A 20,318-nucleotide genomic window follows, 5' to 3' on the forward strand; every position below is an offset into this window, starting at 1 on the left:
AAGAGTTACATGTTCCAATAGCAACAAAAAAGAGAGAAAAGATCGACATTAAAAAGTTTCAATAATAGTTCTCCATTTTTAGAATCTCCAATATAATCTAATATATAATATAAGGAGATAAAGAATCTCCATTTTTTGACCGATTCCAAATATGTAAAATTTATCAATTTTAAAAGTTTTCATAAGAAGTTATTAGTACAAAAATATTTGGTTTAACGTAGAAATGAATCTCCACGTAACATAATTTCAAAAACAGGACCACGAGATTGCTGACTTTTTTGGATCTCATGTTTTTTGTCATTGTTAGTTTTTCCTTCACTAGGGGGATTGTCACTGTTAATTTTTTCTTCACTAGGGGGATTGTCAGTGTGAGTGTTTTCTTCACTGGGGGATTGTCACTGTTGGTTTTTTTTCACAATGGGGATTGTCACTGTTAGTTTTTTCTTCATTAGGGGGATTGTCACTCTTAGTTTTTTCTTCACTAGGGGATTGTATCGATTCAGTGTCCGGGAAGAATCTGATTCAGACATATATCTGGAGTTCTGATTGCCTTTTTAGTGGAAATTGCTCTTTTTGAGAGCTGAAAGTAACTGAATAGTTAGGCCCGCTCACTCACCCCTTTTTATGGCACTTGGTATTAACCAAGTGACATATAGAAATCGCAAATTCTGTCGGTCTGTCTGTCGGTCTGTCTGTCGGTCCCGGTTTTGCTACTTTAGGCACTTCCAGGTAAGCTAGGACGATGAAATTTGGCAAGCGTATCAGGGACCTGATCAGATTAAATTAGAAATAGTTTTCCCGATTTGACCATCTGGTGGGGAGTGGGGGGCCGGTTAATTCGGAAAAAATAAAAAGATTGAAGTATTTTTAACTTACGAACGGTTGATCAGATCTCAATGAAATTTGATGTTTGGAAGGATATCGTGTCTCAGAGCTGTTATTTTAAATCCCGACCGTATCTGGTGATATTGGGGGGGGGGGGAGCTGGGAGGGGGAAACCTAAATTCTTGGAAAACACTTAGAGTGGAGGGATCGAGATGAAATAGGGTGGGAAAAATAAGCACAAGTCCTAGATACATGGTTGACATAACCGGAACGGATCCGCTCTCTCTGGGGTAGTTGGGGGGGGGGGGGGGGGTAATTCTGAAAAATTACAAAAAATGAGGTATTTTTAACTTACGAAGGGTGATCTCATCTCAATGAAATTTGATATTTAGAAGGACCTCGTAACTCAGATCTCTCATTTTATATCTCAACCGGATCCAGCGTAATTGGGGGGGGGGGAGATAGGGGGAACCGGAAATCTTAGAAAATACTTAAAGCGGTGAGATCAGGATGAAACTGGATGGGAAGAATAAAAACCTGTCTAAGATACATGACTGACATAACCAGACCGGATCTGCTCTCTTTTGGGTAGTTGGGGGGGGGGGGGGTAATTCTGAAAAACTAAAAAAATAAGGTATTTTTAACTTACGAACGGGTGATCGGATCTCAATGAAATTTGATATTTAGAAGGATATCGTGTCTCAGAGCTTTTATTTTAAATCCCGACCAGATCTGGTGACATTGGGGGGGGGGTTGAGAGGGGGAAACTTAAAACTTGGAAAACACCTAGAGTGGAGGGATCGGGATGAAACTTGGTGGGAAAAATAAGCACAAGTCCTAGCTACATGATTGACATAACCGGAACGGATCCGCTCTCTTTGGGGTAGTTAGGGGGGGGGGATTAATTCTGAAAAATTAGAAAAAATGAGGTATTTTTAACTTACGAACGGGTGATCGGATCTCAATGAAATTTGATATTTAGAAGGATATCATGTCTCAGAGCTCTTATTTTAAATCTCGACCGGATCTGGTGACATTGTGGGGAGTTGGGAGGGGAAACCTAAAACTTGGAAAACACTTGGAGTTGAGGGATCGGGATGAAATTTGGTGGGGAAAATAAGCACAAGTCTTAGATACATGATTGACATAACCGGAACGGATCCGCTCTCTTTGGGTTAGTTGGGGGGGGGGGGGGGTAATTCTGAAACATTAGAAAAAAATGGAGGTATTTTTAACTTACGAACGGGTGATCGCATCTCAATGAAATTAGATATTTAGAAGGATATCGTGTCTCAAAGGTCTTATTTTAACTCGCGACCGGATCTGGTGACATCGGGGGGGGGGGGGGGTGGGGGAACCTATAATGATGGAAAACGCTTAGATTGGAGGGATCGGGATGAAACTTGGTGGGAAAAATAAGCAGAAGTCTTAGATACGTGATTTACATAATTAGAACGGATCCGCTCTATTGGGGGGGGGGGTCGATTCTGAAAAAAATAGAAAAAATGAGGTATTTTTAACTTACGAACGGGTGATCGGATCTCAATGAAATTTGATATTTAGAAGGATATCGTGTATCAAAGCTCTTATTTTAAGTCCCGACCGGATCTGGTGACATTGGGGGGAGTTTGGGGTGGGGGAACCTAAAATGATGGAAAACGCTTAGATTGGAGGGGTCGGAATGAAACTTGGTGGGAAAAATAAGCAGAAGTCTTAGATACGTGATTTACATAATTGGAACGGATCCGCTCTATTGGGGGGGGGGTTGTTAATTCTGAAAAATTAGAAAAAATGACGTATTTTCAACTTACGAAGGAGTTATCGGATCTTAATGAAATTCCATATTTTGAAGGACCTCGTAACTCAGATCTCTTATTTTAAATCTCAACCGGATCCTGCGTAATTGGGGGTACCGGAAATCTTTGAAAATACTTAAAGCGGTGAGACCAGGATGAAACTGGATGGGAAGAATAAAAACCTGTCTAAGATACGTGACTGACATAACCGGACCGGATCTGCTCTCTTTGGTAGAGTTGGGGGGGGGGGTAATTTTGAAAATTGAGGTATTTTTAACTTACGAAAGGGTGACCAGATCTTAATGAAATTTGATATTTAGAAGGATCTTGTGCAAAGCTCTAATTTTAAATTCCGACCAGATCCTGTGACATTGGGGGGATTGGAGGGGGAAATCGGAATTCTTAGAAAACATGAAAATTGTGGTATTTTTATCTTACGAATAGGTGATTGGATTTTAATGAAGTTTGATATTTAGAAGGAAGTCATGTCTCAGAGCTCTTATTTCAAGTCCTGACCAGATCTTTTGACATTGGGGGAGTTGGAGGGGAAAATCCTGGAAAACACTTTGAGTGGAGGAATCGGGATGAAGCTTGGTGGATAGAATAAGCAAATGTCCTTGATACGTGATTGACGGAACCGTACTGGATTCGCTCTCTTTGGGGGAGTTGGGGGAGGGGTTCAGTGATTTGGCGAGTTTGGTGCTTCTACTTGCAATATAATATTTCTCAAATGTGTACCATCATGCGTAAATGTGTTAGACTTCTAGTCTTGACCAATTTTATTCTTATATATATATATATATATATATATATATATATATATATATATATATATATATATATATATATATATATATATATATATATATATATATATATATATATAAATATTAATATAATAAATATTTATATAAATTTATATAAATATATTGAAGTTTCGGCGTTAGAGTAGGAAGAGGTGCTTCAATAAATAACTTCAAGATACTGTGCAAATTTAGTTTTTTTTTTTTTTTAGGTTGACTGTTGCCAGATGGCAGTACTGGAGTTTCCTGATAAGCCAGGAAGACCTTTGTACCACGTTGAAAATTTTATTGAAGGAAATTATGTCAAATACAACTCAAATTCTGGATTTGTTAAAGATGACATTCAGCGTCAAACGCCGCATGCTTTCAGCCATTTCACTTTCGAAAGGTAAGTAAAACTGTTAAAGGTCCAATATTCTAAGCGTTAACCGTATAACTGAATTGTTCAGAAGGAAGTTCTAGGAGGAAATCTGTCTTGACGACCGAATTTCGAAAAAATGACTGTCGAGAAACAGTTGAGTCAATCAACAAAGATGTAAAGTAGGACATTTTTTTTTAAATTAATAGGTCACCTTCTTGTTTTTTTTCAGTTTTTTCAATATATGCCAAGAAAGATATCTTTCATCAGAAATACACAAAAAAAAAAGTTTTCTTCAAAATCTGTCAGGGGTGGGGATATACTTGACGCCCTTGTAGAAGTTGGCTTGTTGTTTAAGTCCAGAATGTGTCGTGAGGATACACAGTGTAAATGGCGTCTTGAATTATTAGACCCATAAAAAAAAGCCCATGCCCAAGCCAAAAAAGAAGGATATTACGATTTAAAGTGCAAAATCATAACAAGAAATAAGTAAAAATGAACTAGAAAATTTTAATCAAAGATAAAGAAATAAACAATTTTAATACAAGAGCGTGTAAAACATTTGATTCCATTTCACCAGCGTTACCATCACTATTAGTAAGATGCCCAGAACGCTAAGCCAACTTGGTGTCACCAAAACTTCAGGACCTGACACGATTACCAATATCATCCTTAAAAGATGTGCCCCTGAATCTCTCTCGCATCTCTGAATGGAAAATATTTTACAGCGGGGTCATCCCGAAAGCCTGGAAAATTGCTCATGGGATCACTGTTCCAGAGGCAGAGTTTGACCTTACTAATATAGGATCCCCACATGGGGCTTGAGGCTGACCTGGAGGAAATTGAGATGTGGACAGATGCATGGCTTGTAAGTTTTAACGCATCAAAAACGAAAGAGCCCCTAATTTCTAAGGCCCGTAATATGAAGGCTCATCCTGATTTCGTCTTCAAAGGAGAGGCAATAACGCGAGTTAATACACTGCGCCTTCTGGGAGTTAATTTCTCTTCGGATCTCTCATCTCACGTGGAGATGTGAAAGTTTCCTCCCTGAAGAGTCTATTCTGCCACTTCTCAATTCTTGCATCAGACCTGTCATGGAATTTGTATGTCCTCACTTCGCTGGTTCACCAAAATGCCACATCGCTCCACTCCAACAAATTCAAAATTAAGCAGTTAATGCAGCAACATCTGGCAATACGAAAGCTAATACCCCACATTTGATCCAGGAACGCCTCGACTTGGCGTCCATGTCGGTTTTCTACAAGTATATGTATAACCCTCCATCAGAGGAACTATCGAAGCTTCTTCCTGACTGAGCAAAGTCTTTGCGATCAACTCACCGCAGTACAGCACGTCAAGACTACCTTGAGCAGAGTATTCCCCGCCAAGAATATCTGAAAACAAGTTTTGTCTGGCGATCGGTTGCCACATGGAATAGATTGCCGGCAGAGGTAATCTTGGAAAATTCTTCCCTTGACGCGTTCAAGAGAAGGTATAGCAAATACCTTAGTTTTGGAAAATGAGGTAGTTACCAGGACTAGTGGCATATCATCATCTCTGATGGAGCCGAGAAAGCCTGTTAAAAAAAAAAAAAATCAGGTTGGCTTCATTTCTTTTTTCTCCACAGTTTTCTTTTTCTTTTTATGTTTCTGTTTTGCTTCTTTTTTTTCAATATTTTCTTTTTTTGTAGTCTTCTTGTAAAGGAGACTTTGCAAGGACAAAATATCCCCCGAGAAGGTAGTTGCTTAATTAAAATAATTTTGCAAACTACATTGACCTGCCATAACAAAAGCAAGAAAAAAAAAAACACACACACAAAAATAATGAAAATAGGAAACAAAACCAAATCGTAAACAAAAATGTTACTTCAGGCCTGGCCTCTTCTCCATCAATCTTAATGTATTTTATTTTTATTTTCATCTCTTATTTTTTTTGATAATTTTTGTATTTCTTGTTATGCTTTTACTAAAATGCTTTATTTGATTTTTAGGTCCTCGAACTTCAAAGCTATTTTGGGTTACCATTTTAATTTTTCCTAGAAGTATTTCAAACCACATAGGGAGACTCTCCTCTTTTGTGCTAATAAAACCCCAGAAGCAAAACGACAAAAACACTATTAAAGTAATTAAGACCAAAACTTGCATAACGAAACGCGATGACAAACTGGGTGGCGCTGGTAGGCTAAATCCGAAATTCTGGTCTAGACGAACATAAAAAGAAGTATTCAAGAACAGGCCACAAACTTAAAGTCTTTTAAAGTCTCTTTGTTTATTTATTACTTTATTCTGATTAATATTACTCAATAGTAGTATAATTATAATAATAAAATAATAATAATACAATTCAATAAAAAATAATTCTGTGGTATTTAAATATAAGGTGAAAATATTGTAATAAGTAATTTAGTATAATAACATAAAAATAGTATAATTAAATGATTTGGTATGATAATAAAAAATAAACAATTTAAAATAATAGTCAAAACAATCGTAATCAATAATTTTATATTTTGTCTTCAATTTAACTGCTGCAATTAATTGCTGAATTTATCTTTTTTTAAATTGGGCTTTAACTTGTAGGTCCGGACATGAGTTGATGGTTGTTGATATTCAAGGGGTTGGTGATCTATATACAGATCCACAAATTCACACTGCCTGTGGTAAGTGTCTTTTTTTTGCTATCAATACAGTATGATTTTTATTTCAATATTTTCTTTTAAAGTCGGCATAAAATTCAACATCCATAGAATTTAAACTGTTTAAACTTTAGTGAGGAAAAATTCAATTGAAACTTGCAACCTGCCGCCAAATGCATATGGTCTTGTGCCCAATTTTACCATCAGGGACGTTTTCAATGGGAGGGGGTGGTAGGGTGTTTGACCCTTCCCCTCCCCGACATTTTTGTCCGACTCGTATAAACGCAACGAAAATGCATATAAATAATTTTTTGAAGTGCTTTTTGTGGTATATTTAATCTGAAGTTAAGCTGAAGAAGCGGAAAATTGACCCCTTGCTTATTGAATGACTCAGAACTTCAAGACGTATGACTCGATCAGTGGATAATTCAAACTCCGCCATGTGCGACAGGGACTTTTTAGATGTCGATGATGGAGATTAAGCATTGCAATACGTGAGTTGATAAACAACCAAGTTGCATCCAAGACCAAGTTGATCCACCAATCCAACAACCAAGGTGATGAACAACCATGTGCGACAGGGACTTTTTAGATGCCAGATGATGGAGATCAAGCATTGTAATACGCAAGTTGATAAAGAACCAAGTTGCATCCAAGACCAAGTTGATCCACCAATCCAACAACCAAGGTGATGAACAACCATGTGCCACAGGGACTTTTTAGATGCCAGATGATGGAGATCAAGCATTGTAATACGCGAGTTGATGAACAACCAAGTTGCATCCAAGACCAAGATGATCCACCAATCCAACAACCAAGGTGATGAACAACCATGTGCCACAGGGACTTTTTAGATGCCAGATGATGGAGATCAAGCATTGTAATACGCGAGTTGATAAACAACCAATTTGCATCCAAGACCAAGTTGATCCACCAATCCAACAACCAAGGTGATGAACAACCATGTGCGACAGGGATTTTTTAGATGCCAGATGATGGAGATCAAGCATTGTAATACGCGAGTTGATAAACAACCAATTTGTATCCGAGACCAAGTTGATCCACCAATCCAACAACCAAGGTGATGAACAACCATGTGCGACAGGGACTTTTTTGGTGCCAGATGGTGGAGATCAAGCATTGTAATACGCGAGTTGATAAACAACCAAGTTGCTTCCAAGACCAAGTTGATCCACCAATCCAACAACCAAGGTGATGAACAACCATGTGCGACAGGGATTTTTTAGATGCCAGATGATGGAGATCAAGCATTGTAATACGCGAGTTGATGAACAACCAAGTTGCATCCAAGACCAATATGATCCACCAATGCAACAACCAAGATGATGAACAACCTTGTGCGACAGGGATTTTTTAGACGCCAGATGATGGAGATCAAGCATTGTAATACGCGAGTTGATGAACAACCAAGTTGCATCCAAGACCAATATGATCCACCAATCCAACAACCAAGATGATGAACAACCTTGTGCGACAGGGATTTTTTAGATGCCAGATGATGGAGATTAAGCATTGCAATACGCGAGTTGATAAACAACCAAAAGTCATCGAACAAGAATAGTTGCAGTCATAAATAAGTTTAATAACCATATTACCTGCTTCAAACCCATGAGAAATTCTTTGCCGGTGGCTTGAAAGGATCTCGTCGAAACACGTTCTGCCTAGCGTGGATTTTAAATTATTGCCACTATGCTTAGTGCCACAACCAAACATAATTTTTTTGGGGTTGAATTGAAAAAAAGGATAAAGATTCTCCAGAGCCACTGCTGGCTGAGTGGTTTCCAGTTGTTTACAGGGACATGCAGTAAGCCTGTTGCCCAACCTTTCCGGAGAGAGGATCAATCCCTGGACCTCGTATTGCTGAGCAGAGCATCAATACACTATGCTACCACAGGGTTTTTAGTTGAATATATGCCAGTTAATATGAAAAAGCATTAAAATACTAGTAAGTAGCCACTAGACATATAATAAAAATGGTGGCAACAGAAAACCAAACCTAAATAGCCGGTTTTGCGTGCTTCAAACTTCTTAGGAAACCTTTGTTGGTAGCTTGGACAGAAAGTGCCAAGAGTTGGCCAAAATACTTAGACAAACAGTGTTCGCTGTCCTTAGGCTATTATAATTTAATGTGTTTATGTAATAGCCATAACACATGTGTTTGTGTTCATGTATAATGTGTTCATGGATTAATGTGTAATGCTTTTATATATGATGTTTTTAAACAGTCATGATGATTTAATTACATAAGTTGATAATTTCATTAAATAAATAATTTTGTTAATTGGGTTAAGTTTGACGTTTTAATTAAATTTGAAAATTAAGATCGATAGAGGAGGAGCCAAAGGCTTTTTGGTGAGCAAGGTGTTGCAGGGAGAATTTGAAGGAAATTAGATGATGATGATAATTCCAAAGGCGTCTAAAACAAATAGCCACGAAGATCGACCTGAAATATCTGCCATAATTCTTCAGTATTCCATTATCCTTTATTTCAAGACTTATCGGTAGAAATGATGATTTCGACGACGTCATTAGTAATATTCAAGATGATAGTAAATAAAGGAAATGACGACGATAGTTTTGTGTGATGATGAGGTTGTCAATGCGGACAATAACCTCGCTGATACGTCATCAGACGCGTTGGCAGTGCCAAACGTAATCTTGGTTGCAGTGGTAGCTGAACGTAGTTAAGAACAAACCACAGCAAATAATGACTAAAAATTGCAAAACCGCGTTTAGAAAAAACTGGCTAGTGAAAAAGAGTACTTTTGTAGGTAATTTAAATATGGTAACTGTTACCTCGATTACTCATAACAGTTAAATTTTATTTTGAAAATTAGTATGTGGGAATTTCGATATATAGCTTGAAACCCCTAAAAAAAAGTTTGGTCAAAATGAGACGTACATCATTTCATTGCCAAAAATCCTATACAGGAAACTTAAAGCCCCTGGCTTCAACTGAAAGGAAAATCACTTTTACATGGATAGCACTAATTTACGAGTATTCTTTTTTTTTCTTATCTCTTCTTCTCTGCTAGTGGGGCACTGGAATATCTTGGAGAGCTTTTTAGGGGTTGGTTTGAGAGAAAATTGCTATATCTTCGTGTTTATGTAAGTACTAAAGTACGATGTTAAAAAAAAATCCATTTTTTGACGAAAACTGCATCTTCATTTACAAGATGATGAATGACATTACTATTCGTAGGTTAAAACATTAAATGAAGTCATATTAAAACTATATAATGACGACAGTTGCCAAGACGATATACATCAATATAAGCTTACTTTTACTTTCGTCGGGAACCAAACGATAATCCATCCTGCCCGGCACCAATGGACGATGGGATGACTGAGGTAGTCTAGCACGATCTGTCAGTAGTAGCCTCTTCTGCAATCTTCAGCCAGTCTTTATCTCAACGACATCCGTGTCAGTGGAAGCCAACCCAAGTATCCAAGGTCATTCTTGAATCTTTGCCAGATATTCTGTCTTTGGCTGCCTGGTCCACGTTTCCAAGTTGGAAGGGGATCACAGGTGAGGAAATCGCGGGATATGGTTCCAGCTGGCCGTCGTGGTGTGTGTGCCAGGAATTCCAGTCGTCGTTGTTTTATGGTTACTGAGAGGGGGGCCTTCTGGGCACAACGCCTTCGAACCTCAGCGTTTGAGAGATCATCGGTGACCATCGGAGATCACCAATATAAAAGGGTGAAAAGTTAGTCGCCGTAACAATTAACGTGGTAATCAGTAAATCCACTTATAAACATAATTGTTTTAAGAGAGCAAAATGGAAGAAAAACTGAAAAAAAAATAAATATGAAGATCAGACCACCGACATTTATTGCAAGAAAACAGCACCACATAGATATCTATAGATATAGATAGAATCGAAATAGTATAGTATATTAAATAGTATAGTATATAGTATAGATAGAAAGAATATAGCTATAGGTAGATATAGCATCCTATAATAGTTAAATATAATGATAACGCTTGGATATCGATCGCCTTTGAACCTCAGACTTGGATAACTCCCAATATCTTCTTTGAACACTTTCATAGCTAATTCTTTTTTTAACCGTAAAAAGATATAGTAATGTTTGTCGGTATACTATAACTTATAGCCTACTAACCCTTAATAGCTTTTATATAAACCTTTGTCAATGGTGCGAATTAATAAGCAGTAGGAGCCTACCAAAATACATGATGTCTGTTAAAGATTAGAACCTCTGATTAAGTTAAATTAATTTAGTCTAGTCCAATTGAATTAATTAATTAAATCCAATTAGATGAAGTATAATAGAATTAAAACTGTTTTGAATTAAATCACCAAAGCTCAGCTTAAAGTAACGAAATGGAATCAAGTCAAGATTTCAAGCATCCAGTTTGGTCTAGCAGAAATTTCGCATCGAAGATAAGAAAATAAATGGAGATTTTTCACGTTCAAGCACAATGACCATGTGAAATAAAAGTATAATTTGGGGTGTGTGCCATTTGTATTCCCTACTCTATGTTGTTTATTCCATTTAGGAACTGAATATGGTGATGGGAATCTGGGAACAAAGGGTATGGCCCTCTTCTTTCATAGCCATCATTGCAATAATATATGCAGAAGTCTTGGTCTTTCTCAGTTTGATCTCTCTCCTTCGGAAGCAGAAGAAATCAAAAATCATTCATGTTCCTCGGTAACTATCTTTATTTCTGATAAAATTTATTTTATTTTGTGGTAAAGTTCGTGGTGCCATAACTGTGACATCATAAAAGAAAGTAACGATAGAATAAATAGATGAATTGTATAGCATTTACATTAAAATTTATTTTATTTTTACGGCAAGGTTCATGGTGCAGTCACTGTGGCACCATAGAAGATATTAGCGAAAGAATAAACAGGTGATTCGGATAGCATTGACATTAAAATTCCTCTCGTTTTCATGGTAAGGTTTGTGGTTCCATCGTTGTGTTATAAAACAAGAAAGTAACCAAAGCAAAAGGAAAAAGAGAGGTTACTTCCCTACTCCTGCGTGTGTGAAAGTGTGGTTTAATTCAATTAGTTGCTAATGTTCGTCATCACGAGTGGTAACAATGGGATATGGTAACAATTACACTTTATGGTAACAATGAAACCGAAGTTCACTTTTGATAAAGCAAACCGACTTTTAAAACTTCAAAATTCTTTTAGCTTCTAAGGTGAGATTGGTGGCACCGTAAATCAGTTCATGATGTTTCGCTTGACTTGGCAATTAGATCATTGCCATCTGCGGGGCCAGTACTACCTTTGTTGCTGAATGTCCAAATGTAAACTGGATTTTAGCTTTATTTACTTCTAAGAAAAGATCGGTGGCATTGTCATTCAGTTGGTGATTGTCCACTTGTCTTGGCAATTAGATAATTACTAGCTCTATGGCCAACATTACCAGTATTACTGAACATCCTAATGTAAATTAGATTTTAGTTTGTTTTTAATTTTGAGATAAGATTGGTGGCATCGTCATTCGGTATGTGATAATCCGCTTGTCTTATTAATTGGATAATTACCAGCTACGTGGCGAGCATTACAAGTATTGCTCAACGTTTTACTGTAAACTGAATTTTGACTTTTTTTTCACTTCTACTTCTAAAATAAAATTGTTGGCACTGATATTAAATTCGTGATGTTCCACTTTTCTTATCAATCAGATAATTACCAGTGGTATTTCCAAAATTACCCTAAATTACCTTTGTATCTTAAATTGTCTTTGTGTTCTATGCCTGGTATTTAAAAAACAACTGATAAACGCCATTCTCGCAGCCATTTCGATTGTTTACATTTCCCGCCAAGTGCCCTCTTCCTAAGCTTCAATTAAAGATAATTTAATTTTTAAAATTTAAATAATTCAAAAAATTATTTATTAAACAGGCTGATTTTATAGGTTAGGATATAAATCCTAGTTTGACAAAGACCTTATGTAGGGTTGAGTTGCACAATCGCTCTGTATGTATTTACTGCAGGCCTTAGCTTAGATACCAATAAAGTTATGAAAACTTGATTTATTTTTGGGACACAGTGTGCGGTGGCGATACTAGCGGCTGGAGACAGGAAACTGGCAGTCTGAATCTAAAAGTCTAAGAAATTCAGAGCCTAGATACCAATATATACAAGATTGCGTTCCCGCTTATGGTGTTGTAGTACGATCTACACGTCGGAGCGCGGGCTTGGAGGAGGAACCAAGTTCAAAGCTCTGTACTAAAAGCTTCTCATGGGCAAGATGGGAGTTTTCATAACTGTATTGGTATCTAAGCTGTGCTGCAGGCTTAAAGCGCCTAGAAAAATTAGCCATATTTTAATATCCAGATTCACTGTGCCTGATACTTCATTGTATCCCATACATCTCTAGTCCTTTACCTCGTCCCAGTTCAAGGCTGTAGCTCGCTGTTTTACGTTCTTGTGAAGGAATCAGTAGATACTTTCAGGGAATCGTCATCGGAAAGCAAATAATGCTGCTCGTTTTGATTTGAGTTAATGCTGAGTTGTCTTGAGATCGAAAGATTTATGGCTTTTTCTTGGTAATAAAAATTAATTTATCTATAAAATATAAAAATATATAAAAGATAAATTATTAAAACAAGTCAGATGTGAATTAGATAGACCTAGGTCTTCCCATGCTTAGAGGTGCATAAGGCAGCAACGGTCAACCTCCAATCCAGTCGATTTTGAGCCAGGGACCAGAACTCAATCATGGCAGTTTTGACACTTGTTGCCTCCGTCTCCAACGACTGACCTAGTTTGTTGCGTTGTCTTACCCTCCTTTGAAGATTGAGTGGAGTTCAACACCGTATATCGTGTGGGACGTGTACTTTTTTCTTGTGGATCATGTACCTCTAGTATCTCCATCTCTTTATTCTGAACTCGCTTGTTAAAAGTGTGGTTTAATTCAATTAGTTTATTTTTCTGACGTCAATTGCCTTATTTTGGAATTAATCATGTTCATCCTTACGTGTAAGGTGGTTCACATATTTCGTATCTTCAAATGCCACACTTGATGCCAAATTCACAGCCAGATCACCAAAGGCCAATTCTGTATTTAGACAACTTCCCGTATTTCGTATCTTCAAATGGCACACTTGATGCCGAATTCACAGCCAGATCACCAAAGGCCAATTCTGTATGTGGACGACTCCCATATTTCGTATCTTCAAACGGCACACTTGATGCCGGATTCACAGCCAGATCACCAAAGGCCAACTCTGTATTTGGACGACTTCTCATATTTCGTATCTTCAAATGGCACACTTGATGCCGAATTCACAGCCAGATCACCAAAGGCCAACTCTGTATTTGGACGACTCCTGCGAACAGTCTCTTTCACACCTTATATTAGTTGTCACCCCAGAGCTCGAATTTACAACGCCATAGCCACAAACAATATTTTGTAGGACACGTGGCCGATAACTAAGAATGGTTAACGCCGTTCATACTAAACACTTTTGTCGAATTAAATGCTTCAAATGGTATGATAAGATCCTCAACACTGAGATCCTGATGTCATTTAAGCTGGTGAATCTCCCTACTCAAGTAGAAGCCTGTTTTTTAAGATGGTTGAACCAAAAAATCCTCCAAGTGTCCCCACAAGAAATATCATAAATTCCAATCCCCCGGAAAATGAATGGCAATATCCTGGAGGGAACCCAAGCAACAGAGGATCTGGGCTAGGACCAGTGCCTCCTCAGCCAAAATGGGCACTAGCACTTGACAGGGCAACTTGGGCCACTTGGGGGTTTCAACTAGCTTTATATACGCTGATAACCCTTTTGATAAAGAGTCTTAAATCAAGTCAAACTCAAGGGGAGCCAAATATCACAATGAGGAGCCAAATATCTGCCTTCTTTTAAACTCAAGGGGAACCAAATGTCACAAAAGGGAGCTAAATATCTGCCTTTTTTAAACTCAATGGGAGCCGAATGTCATAAAGGGGAGCCAAATATCTACTTTTTTTAAAACTCAATGGGAGCCAAATTTCACAAAGGGGAGCTACCTTCTTTTAAACTCAAGGGAGCAAAATGTCACAAAGGGTAGCCAAATATCTACCTTTTTTATCCACTGTTGCATTTACCTGCTGGTGCTATATCAAATTTGGATGCAGTAAAAAGTGGACAAAACCTGATTGGTTCTTTTTTAATGACGTTTAAAGGAAGTAAAAAGATCCAACACTTTCAAAGTAGTAAAGAAAAGTGCAAGTGAATTCTGTTTTTCTGTGACGAAAGTGGATTTGCATTAATTTACGAAATAACATACTCTGTGAAATTTGAGTGGCAGAATCCGTTGACAGTGTGATGTGGTAATTGGAAGTGGAAAAATTTGAGTGGCAAGTGGCTATATTCTAGGAGTTGCACTTGCATCTAACAAAAGAGCTGAATATTCCCACTTTGTTTACCCGTTGTTGCTATGTCATGCTGTGTTATTGCTATGTCAAATTAAATTGTATATTATATATTTAATAAAGTAAAATACTTTATTAAATAATCTTTTATTTGAAGCAAATTTTTTTTCAGACACAGAGCAATACTGTCCTCAGAGGAAATGAAGAAATATGTGTGATACCTTCTGAGTATGAACGAACTCATCTTACTGAGTTTTTACGTCTGCGTTCAAGCTCAAGTATTTCCTCTGTCGTTTCAGACACAATAATGGAAGACGAACCAGAAGAGGTAAGAAGCTGTGTTTCATTCCTGTAAAAACCAAATCAATTTAGAAATATTTCAGTAGTAGAGGATGATCCAGTTACTAAATGCTAAATGATGATAATGAAATTTTAAACTCTTTTAACTTTCGCTAGAATTTTATGGTCTAACAGATTAAATCCTCCTTTTTTGCTAGAAGTTTTTCTTTGCTTTTTTTGCTAGAATCCTACTTTTTTTAAGGCATATTTTCCTAGATCTGTTTTCTTTTGTCAAGTTAGAAGTATTTCAGCAGTACAGGATGACCCAGTTGTAAAATGCTAAGTGTTGATAATAAAATTTTAAACCCTTATATATTTTGTTAGAATTTTATAGGCTAACAGCTTAAATATTATTATTTGCTAGAATATTTCGTTTGTTTTTATGGCACTTGATATTAACCAAGTGACATAGCGATCGCAAATTCTGTCGGTCTGTCGGTCCCGGTTTTGCTACTTTAGGCCCTTCCAGGTAAGCTAGGACGATGAAATTTGGCAGGCGGATCAGGGACTGGACCAGATTAAATTAGGAATAGACGTTTTCCCGATTTGACCGTCTGGGGGGGGGAGTGGGGGCCGGTTAATTCGGAAAAAATAGAAAAAATGAAGTATTTTTAACTTACGAACGGGTGATGGGATCTTAATGAAATTTGATGTTTGGAAAGATAGCGTGTCTCAGAGCTCTTAGTTTAAATCAGACCAGATCCGGTGACATTGGGGGAAACCTAGAATCTTGGAAAACGCTTAGAGTGGAGGGATTGGGATGAAACTTGGTGGGAAAAATAAGCAGAACTCCTAGATATGAAATTGACATAACTGGGATTAGCTCTGTTTGGGGGAGTTGGGGGGTAGGGTTAATTCTGAAAAATTAGAAAAAATGAGGTATTTGTAACTTACGAAGAAGGGATCGGATCTTAATGAAATTTCATATTTAGAAAGACCTCGTAAATCAGATCTCTTACTTTAAATTCTGACCGGATCCAGAGTCATTAAGGGGGGGGGGGTTGCGGGGGGACTGGAAATCTTGTAAAACACTTAAAGCGGAGAGATCAGGATGAAACTTGGTATGAAAAATAAAAACAAGTCCAAAATACGTGACTAACATAACCAGAATGGATCCACTCTGGATCTGGTGATGTATGGGGGATTTGAGTGGGGGAACCTAAAATTTTGGAAAACGCTTAGAGTGGAGGGATTGGGATGAAACTTGGCGGGAAAAATAAGCAGAAGTCCTATATACGTGATTGACATAACCGGAACGGATCCGCTCTATTGGGGACAGTTGGGGGAGGGGGAGGGTTAATTCTTGAAAATTAGAAAAAATGAGGTAATTTTAACTTACGAAGGAGTGATCGTATCTTAATGAAATATCATATTTAGAAGGACCTCGTAACTTAGATCTCTCATTTTAAATCCCTACCGGATCGAGCGTCATGGGGGAGGGGCTCCTGGAAATCCTAGAAACACTTAAAGCGGAGAGATTAGGAAGAAACTTGGTGGGAGGAATAAAAACATGTCCAAGATACGTGACTGACATAACCGGACTCTATTAACCCTCTTTGGTGGAGTTGGGGGGGGGGGGTGAGGGAGTAATTCGGTAAAATTAGAAAAAATAGTTAACGAACGGGTGATCAGATCTTAATGAAATTTGATATTTAGAAAGATCTTGTGCTTTAAAGCTCTTATTTTAAATCCCGATCAGATCTGGTTATATTGGGGGGAGTTGGAGGGGGAAACCGGAATTCTTGGAAAACGTGAAAATTGAGGTATCTTTATCTTACGAATGGGTGATTGAATCTTAATGAAACTTGGTATATAGAAGAATCTCATGTCTCAGATGCTCCATTTTCAATTAAACTCGGATCCGGGGACATAGGGGGATGGAATGGGGGAAACTGAAATCTTGGACAACGCTTAGAGTAGAGAGATCGGGATGAAACTTGATGGGAAGAATAAGCACAAGTTCTAGATACGTGATTGACATAATTGGAACGGATGTGTACACTTTGGAGGAACCGGGGGGTGTTGGTTTGAAAAAAAAATTGAGAAGTTTTTAACTTAAAAACGGATGACCGGATCTTAATAAAATTTGATATTTAGAAGGAACCCATGTCTCAGAGCTCTTTTTCAAATCCCGACCAGATCTGTATACATTGTGGGGACTTGGAGGGGGAAACTGGAAATTTTGGAAAACGCTTAGAGTAGAGAAATCGGGATTAAACTTGGTGGGTAGAATAAGCAAATTTCGTAGATACGTGATTGACGTAACATTGATGGATTCAATCTCCTTGGGGGAGTTAGGGGGTGGGGCTCAGTGCTTTGGCAAGTTTGGTGCTTCTGGACGTGCTAGGACCATGGAAATTGGTAGGCGTGTCCGGGAGCTGCACAAATTGACTTGATAAAGTCGTTTTTCCCGATTAGACCTTCTGGGGGGGGGGCTGAAGGGAGAGGAAAAAGTAGAAAAAATGAGGTATTTATAACTTACGAGTGGGTGATCGGATCTTAATGAATTTTGATATTTAGAAGAACCTCGTGACTCAAAGCTCTTATTTTAAATCCCAACCGGCATTAAGCCTCTGATTTTCCTTTTAAATCAATCTATTGATTCTTAGAATTTTGCTAGAGCTCATACCATATGAGCTCTTGGCTCGTCCGGCCTCGTCACAAGTGCCATATGAGCTCTTATCTCTTGTTTTTTCTAGAATCCTACTTTTTCTTCGCCATACTTTGCTAGAATTGCTTCTTTTATCGATCTAGAAATATTTCAGTAGTACAGGATGATCCAAATATAAAATGCTAAGTTTTGATAATAAAATTTAAAACCGTTGTATATTTTGCTAGAATTTTTCTTTTCTTTTTTTGTTAGAATCCTACTTTTCTTAGCCATATTTTGCTAGAATTGCTTCTTTTATCAAGTTAGAAATATTTCAGCGGTACAGTATGATCCAATTTGAAAATGCTTAATTCTAATAATGAAATTTATAACCCTTTTATATTTTGCTAGAATTCTATACGCAGCTTAAATCCTACTTTTTTTTGCTAGAATCCTACTTTTTAAGACATATTTTGCTAGATTTTTTTTCTTTTATCAAGTTAGAAGTATTTTAGCAGGACAGGATGATGCAATTACAAAATGCTAAATGTTGGTAATGAAATTTATAACACTTCTATATTTTGCTTGAATTTTATAGGCTAACAGTTAAATACTACTTTTTTTACTACAAATTTTCGATGCTTTTTTTGCCAGAATTCTACTTTTTTAGCCATATTTTGCTAGATTTTTTTCTTTTATCAAGTTATAGTATTCTTGAAGTACAGAATGATCAATTACAAAGTATTAAGTGATGATACTGAAATTTAAAACACCTCTATATTCTGTTAAAATCTTATAGGCAAACAGCTTAAATCGTATTTTATTGCTAGAATTGTTTCTTGGATTTTTTTAGCCATATTTTGCTAGAATTTTATAGGCTAACAGCTTAAGTTCTACTTTTTTTGCTAGATTATTTTATTTTTTTTGCTAGATTCCTACTTTTTACCAATATTTTGCTAGATTTTTTTCTTTTATCAATTTATAATATTCTTGAAGTACAGAATGATCCAATTACAAAATATTAAGTGATGATACTGAAATTTAAAACACTTCTATATTCTGTTAAAATTTTCTAGGCAAACAGCTTAAATCCTATTTTATTGCTAGAATTGTTTCTTTGATTTTTTTAGCCATATTTTGCTAGAATTTTATAGGCTAACAGCTTAAGTCCTACTTTTTTTTTCTAGATTCCTACTTTTTACCAATATTTTGATAGATTTTTTTTTTATCAAGTTAGAAATATTTCATCTCTACAGAATGATCCAATTACAAACTACTAAATTTTGATAAAGAAATTTATAACACTTCTATACTTTGCTAGAATTTATAGGCTAACTGCTTAAATCCTACTTTTTTTTTCGCTAGAGTTTTTTCTTTGCTTTTTTTTCTAGAATCATACTTTTTTATCCATTTTTTTCTTTTTTTCTTTTTTTAAGTTAGAATATTTCAACAGTACAGGATGATCCAATTACAAATTACTAAGTGTTGGTAATGAAATTTAAACGCTTATGTATTTTGCTAGAATTTTATAGGCAAACAGCTTAAATCCTAATTTTATTTTGCTAGAATTTTTCTTTGCATCTTTTTTTTGTTAGAATCCTACTTTTTTAGCCATATTTTGCAAGATGTTAGTCTTTTATCAAGTTAGAAATATGTCAGCTGTACAGTATGATCCAATTACAAAATGCTAAGTGTTGATAGTGAAATTTATAACCCTTCTATATTTTGCTTGAATTTTATAGACTAACAGCTTAAATTCTACTTTTTTTGCTAGAATTTTTTCTTTCCTTTTTCTGCTAGATTACTACTTTTGCCATGATTTGCTAGAACTGCTTTTTTTATCGAGTTAGAAATATTTCAGCAGTACAGGATGATCTAATTGTAAAATGCTAAGTGTTGATAATACAATTTAAAACCCTTATAAATTTAGTTAGAATTTTATAGGCTAACAGCTTAAATTTTACTTTTTTTTTGCTAGAATTGTTTTTTCTTGAATCCTATTTGTTTAGCCATATTTTGCTAGAATTGCTTCTTTTATCGAGTTAGAAATATTTTAGTAGTACAGGATGATCCAAATATAAAATGCTAAGTTTTGATAATAAAAGTTAAATCTGTTATATATTTTGTTAGAATTTTTTCTTTCCTTTTTTCTGCTAGATTACTACTTTTTTAGCCATGATTTGCTAGAATTGCTTTTTTTATCGAGTTAGAAATATTTCAGCAGTACAGGATGATCTAATTGTAAAATGCTAAGTGTTGATAATACAATTTAAAACCCTTATAAATTTAGTTAGAATTTTATACGCTAACAGCTTAAATATTACTTTTTTTTGCTAGAATTGTTTTTTCTTGAATACTGCTTTTTTTTAGCTATATTTTTCTAGAATTGCTTCTTTTATCGAGTTAGAAATATTTTAGTAGTACAGGATGATCCAAATATAAAATTCTAAGTTTTAATAATAAAATTTAAATCCGTTATCTATTTTGTTAGAATTTTTTCTTTGCTTTTTTTGCTAGAATCCTACCTTTTTTAGCCATATTTTGCTAGATTGTTTCTTTTATCAAGTTAGAAATATTTCAGCAGTGCAGTGTGATCCAATTT

The 20,318-nt window shown here is 36.3% G+C and overlaps 1 protein-coding gene across 1 annotated transcript in view; it reads left to right on the forward strand.

Moving 5' to 3' along the window:
* Positions 1 to 20,318, forward strand: part of LOC136040331 (eukaryotic elongation factor 2 kinase-like) — a gene marked incomplete in the record, with an annotated part of 89,486 nt that overhangs the window by 61,443 nt on the left and 7,725 nt on the right. Inside the window, 4 exon segments of the mRNA XM_065724572.1 lie at positions 3,637 to 3,812; positions 6,362 to 6,441; positions 10,961 to 11,115; positions 14,960 to 15,115. Coding sequence (XP_065580644.1) covers positions 3,637 to 3,812; positions 6,362 to 6,441; positions 10,961 to 11,115; positions 14,960 to 15,115 — 567 coding nt within the window.

The sequence above is a fragment of the Artemia franciscana genome, chromosome 20 (genome assembly GCF_032884065.1).
Source record: "Artemia franciscana chromosome 20, ASM3288406v1, whole genome shotgun sequence".
NCBI lineage: Eukaryota > Metazoa > Arthropoda > Branchiopoda > Anostraca > Artemiidae > Artemia > Artemia franciscana.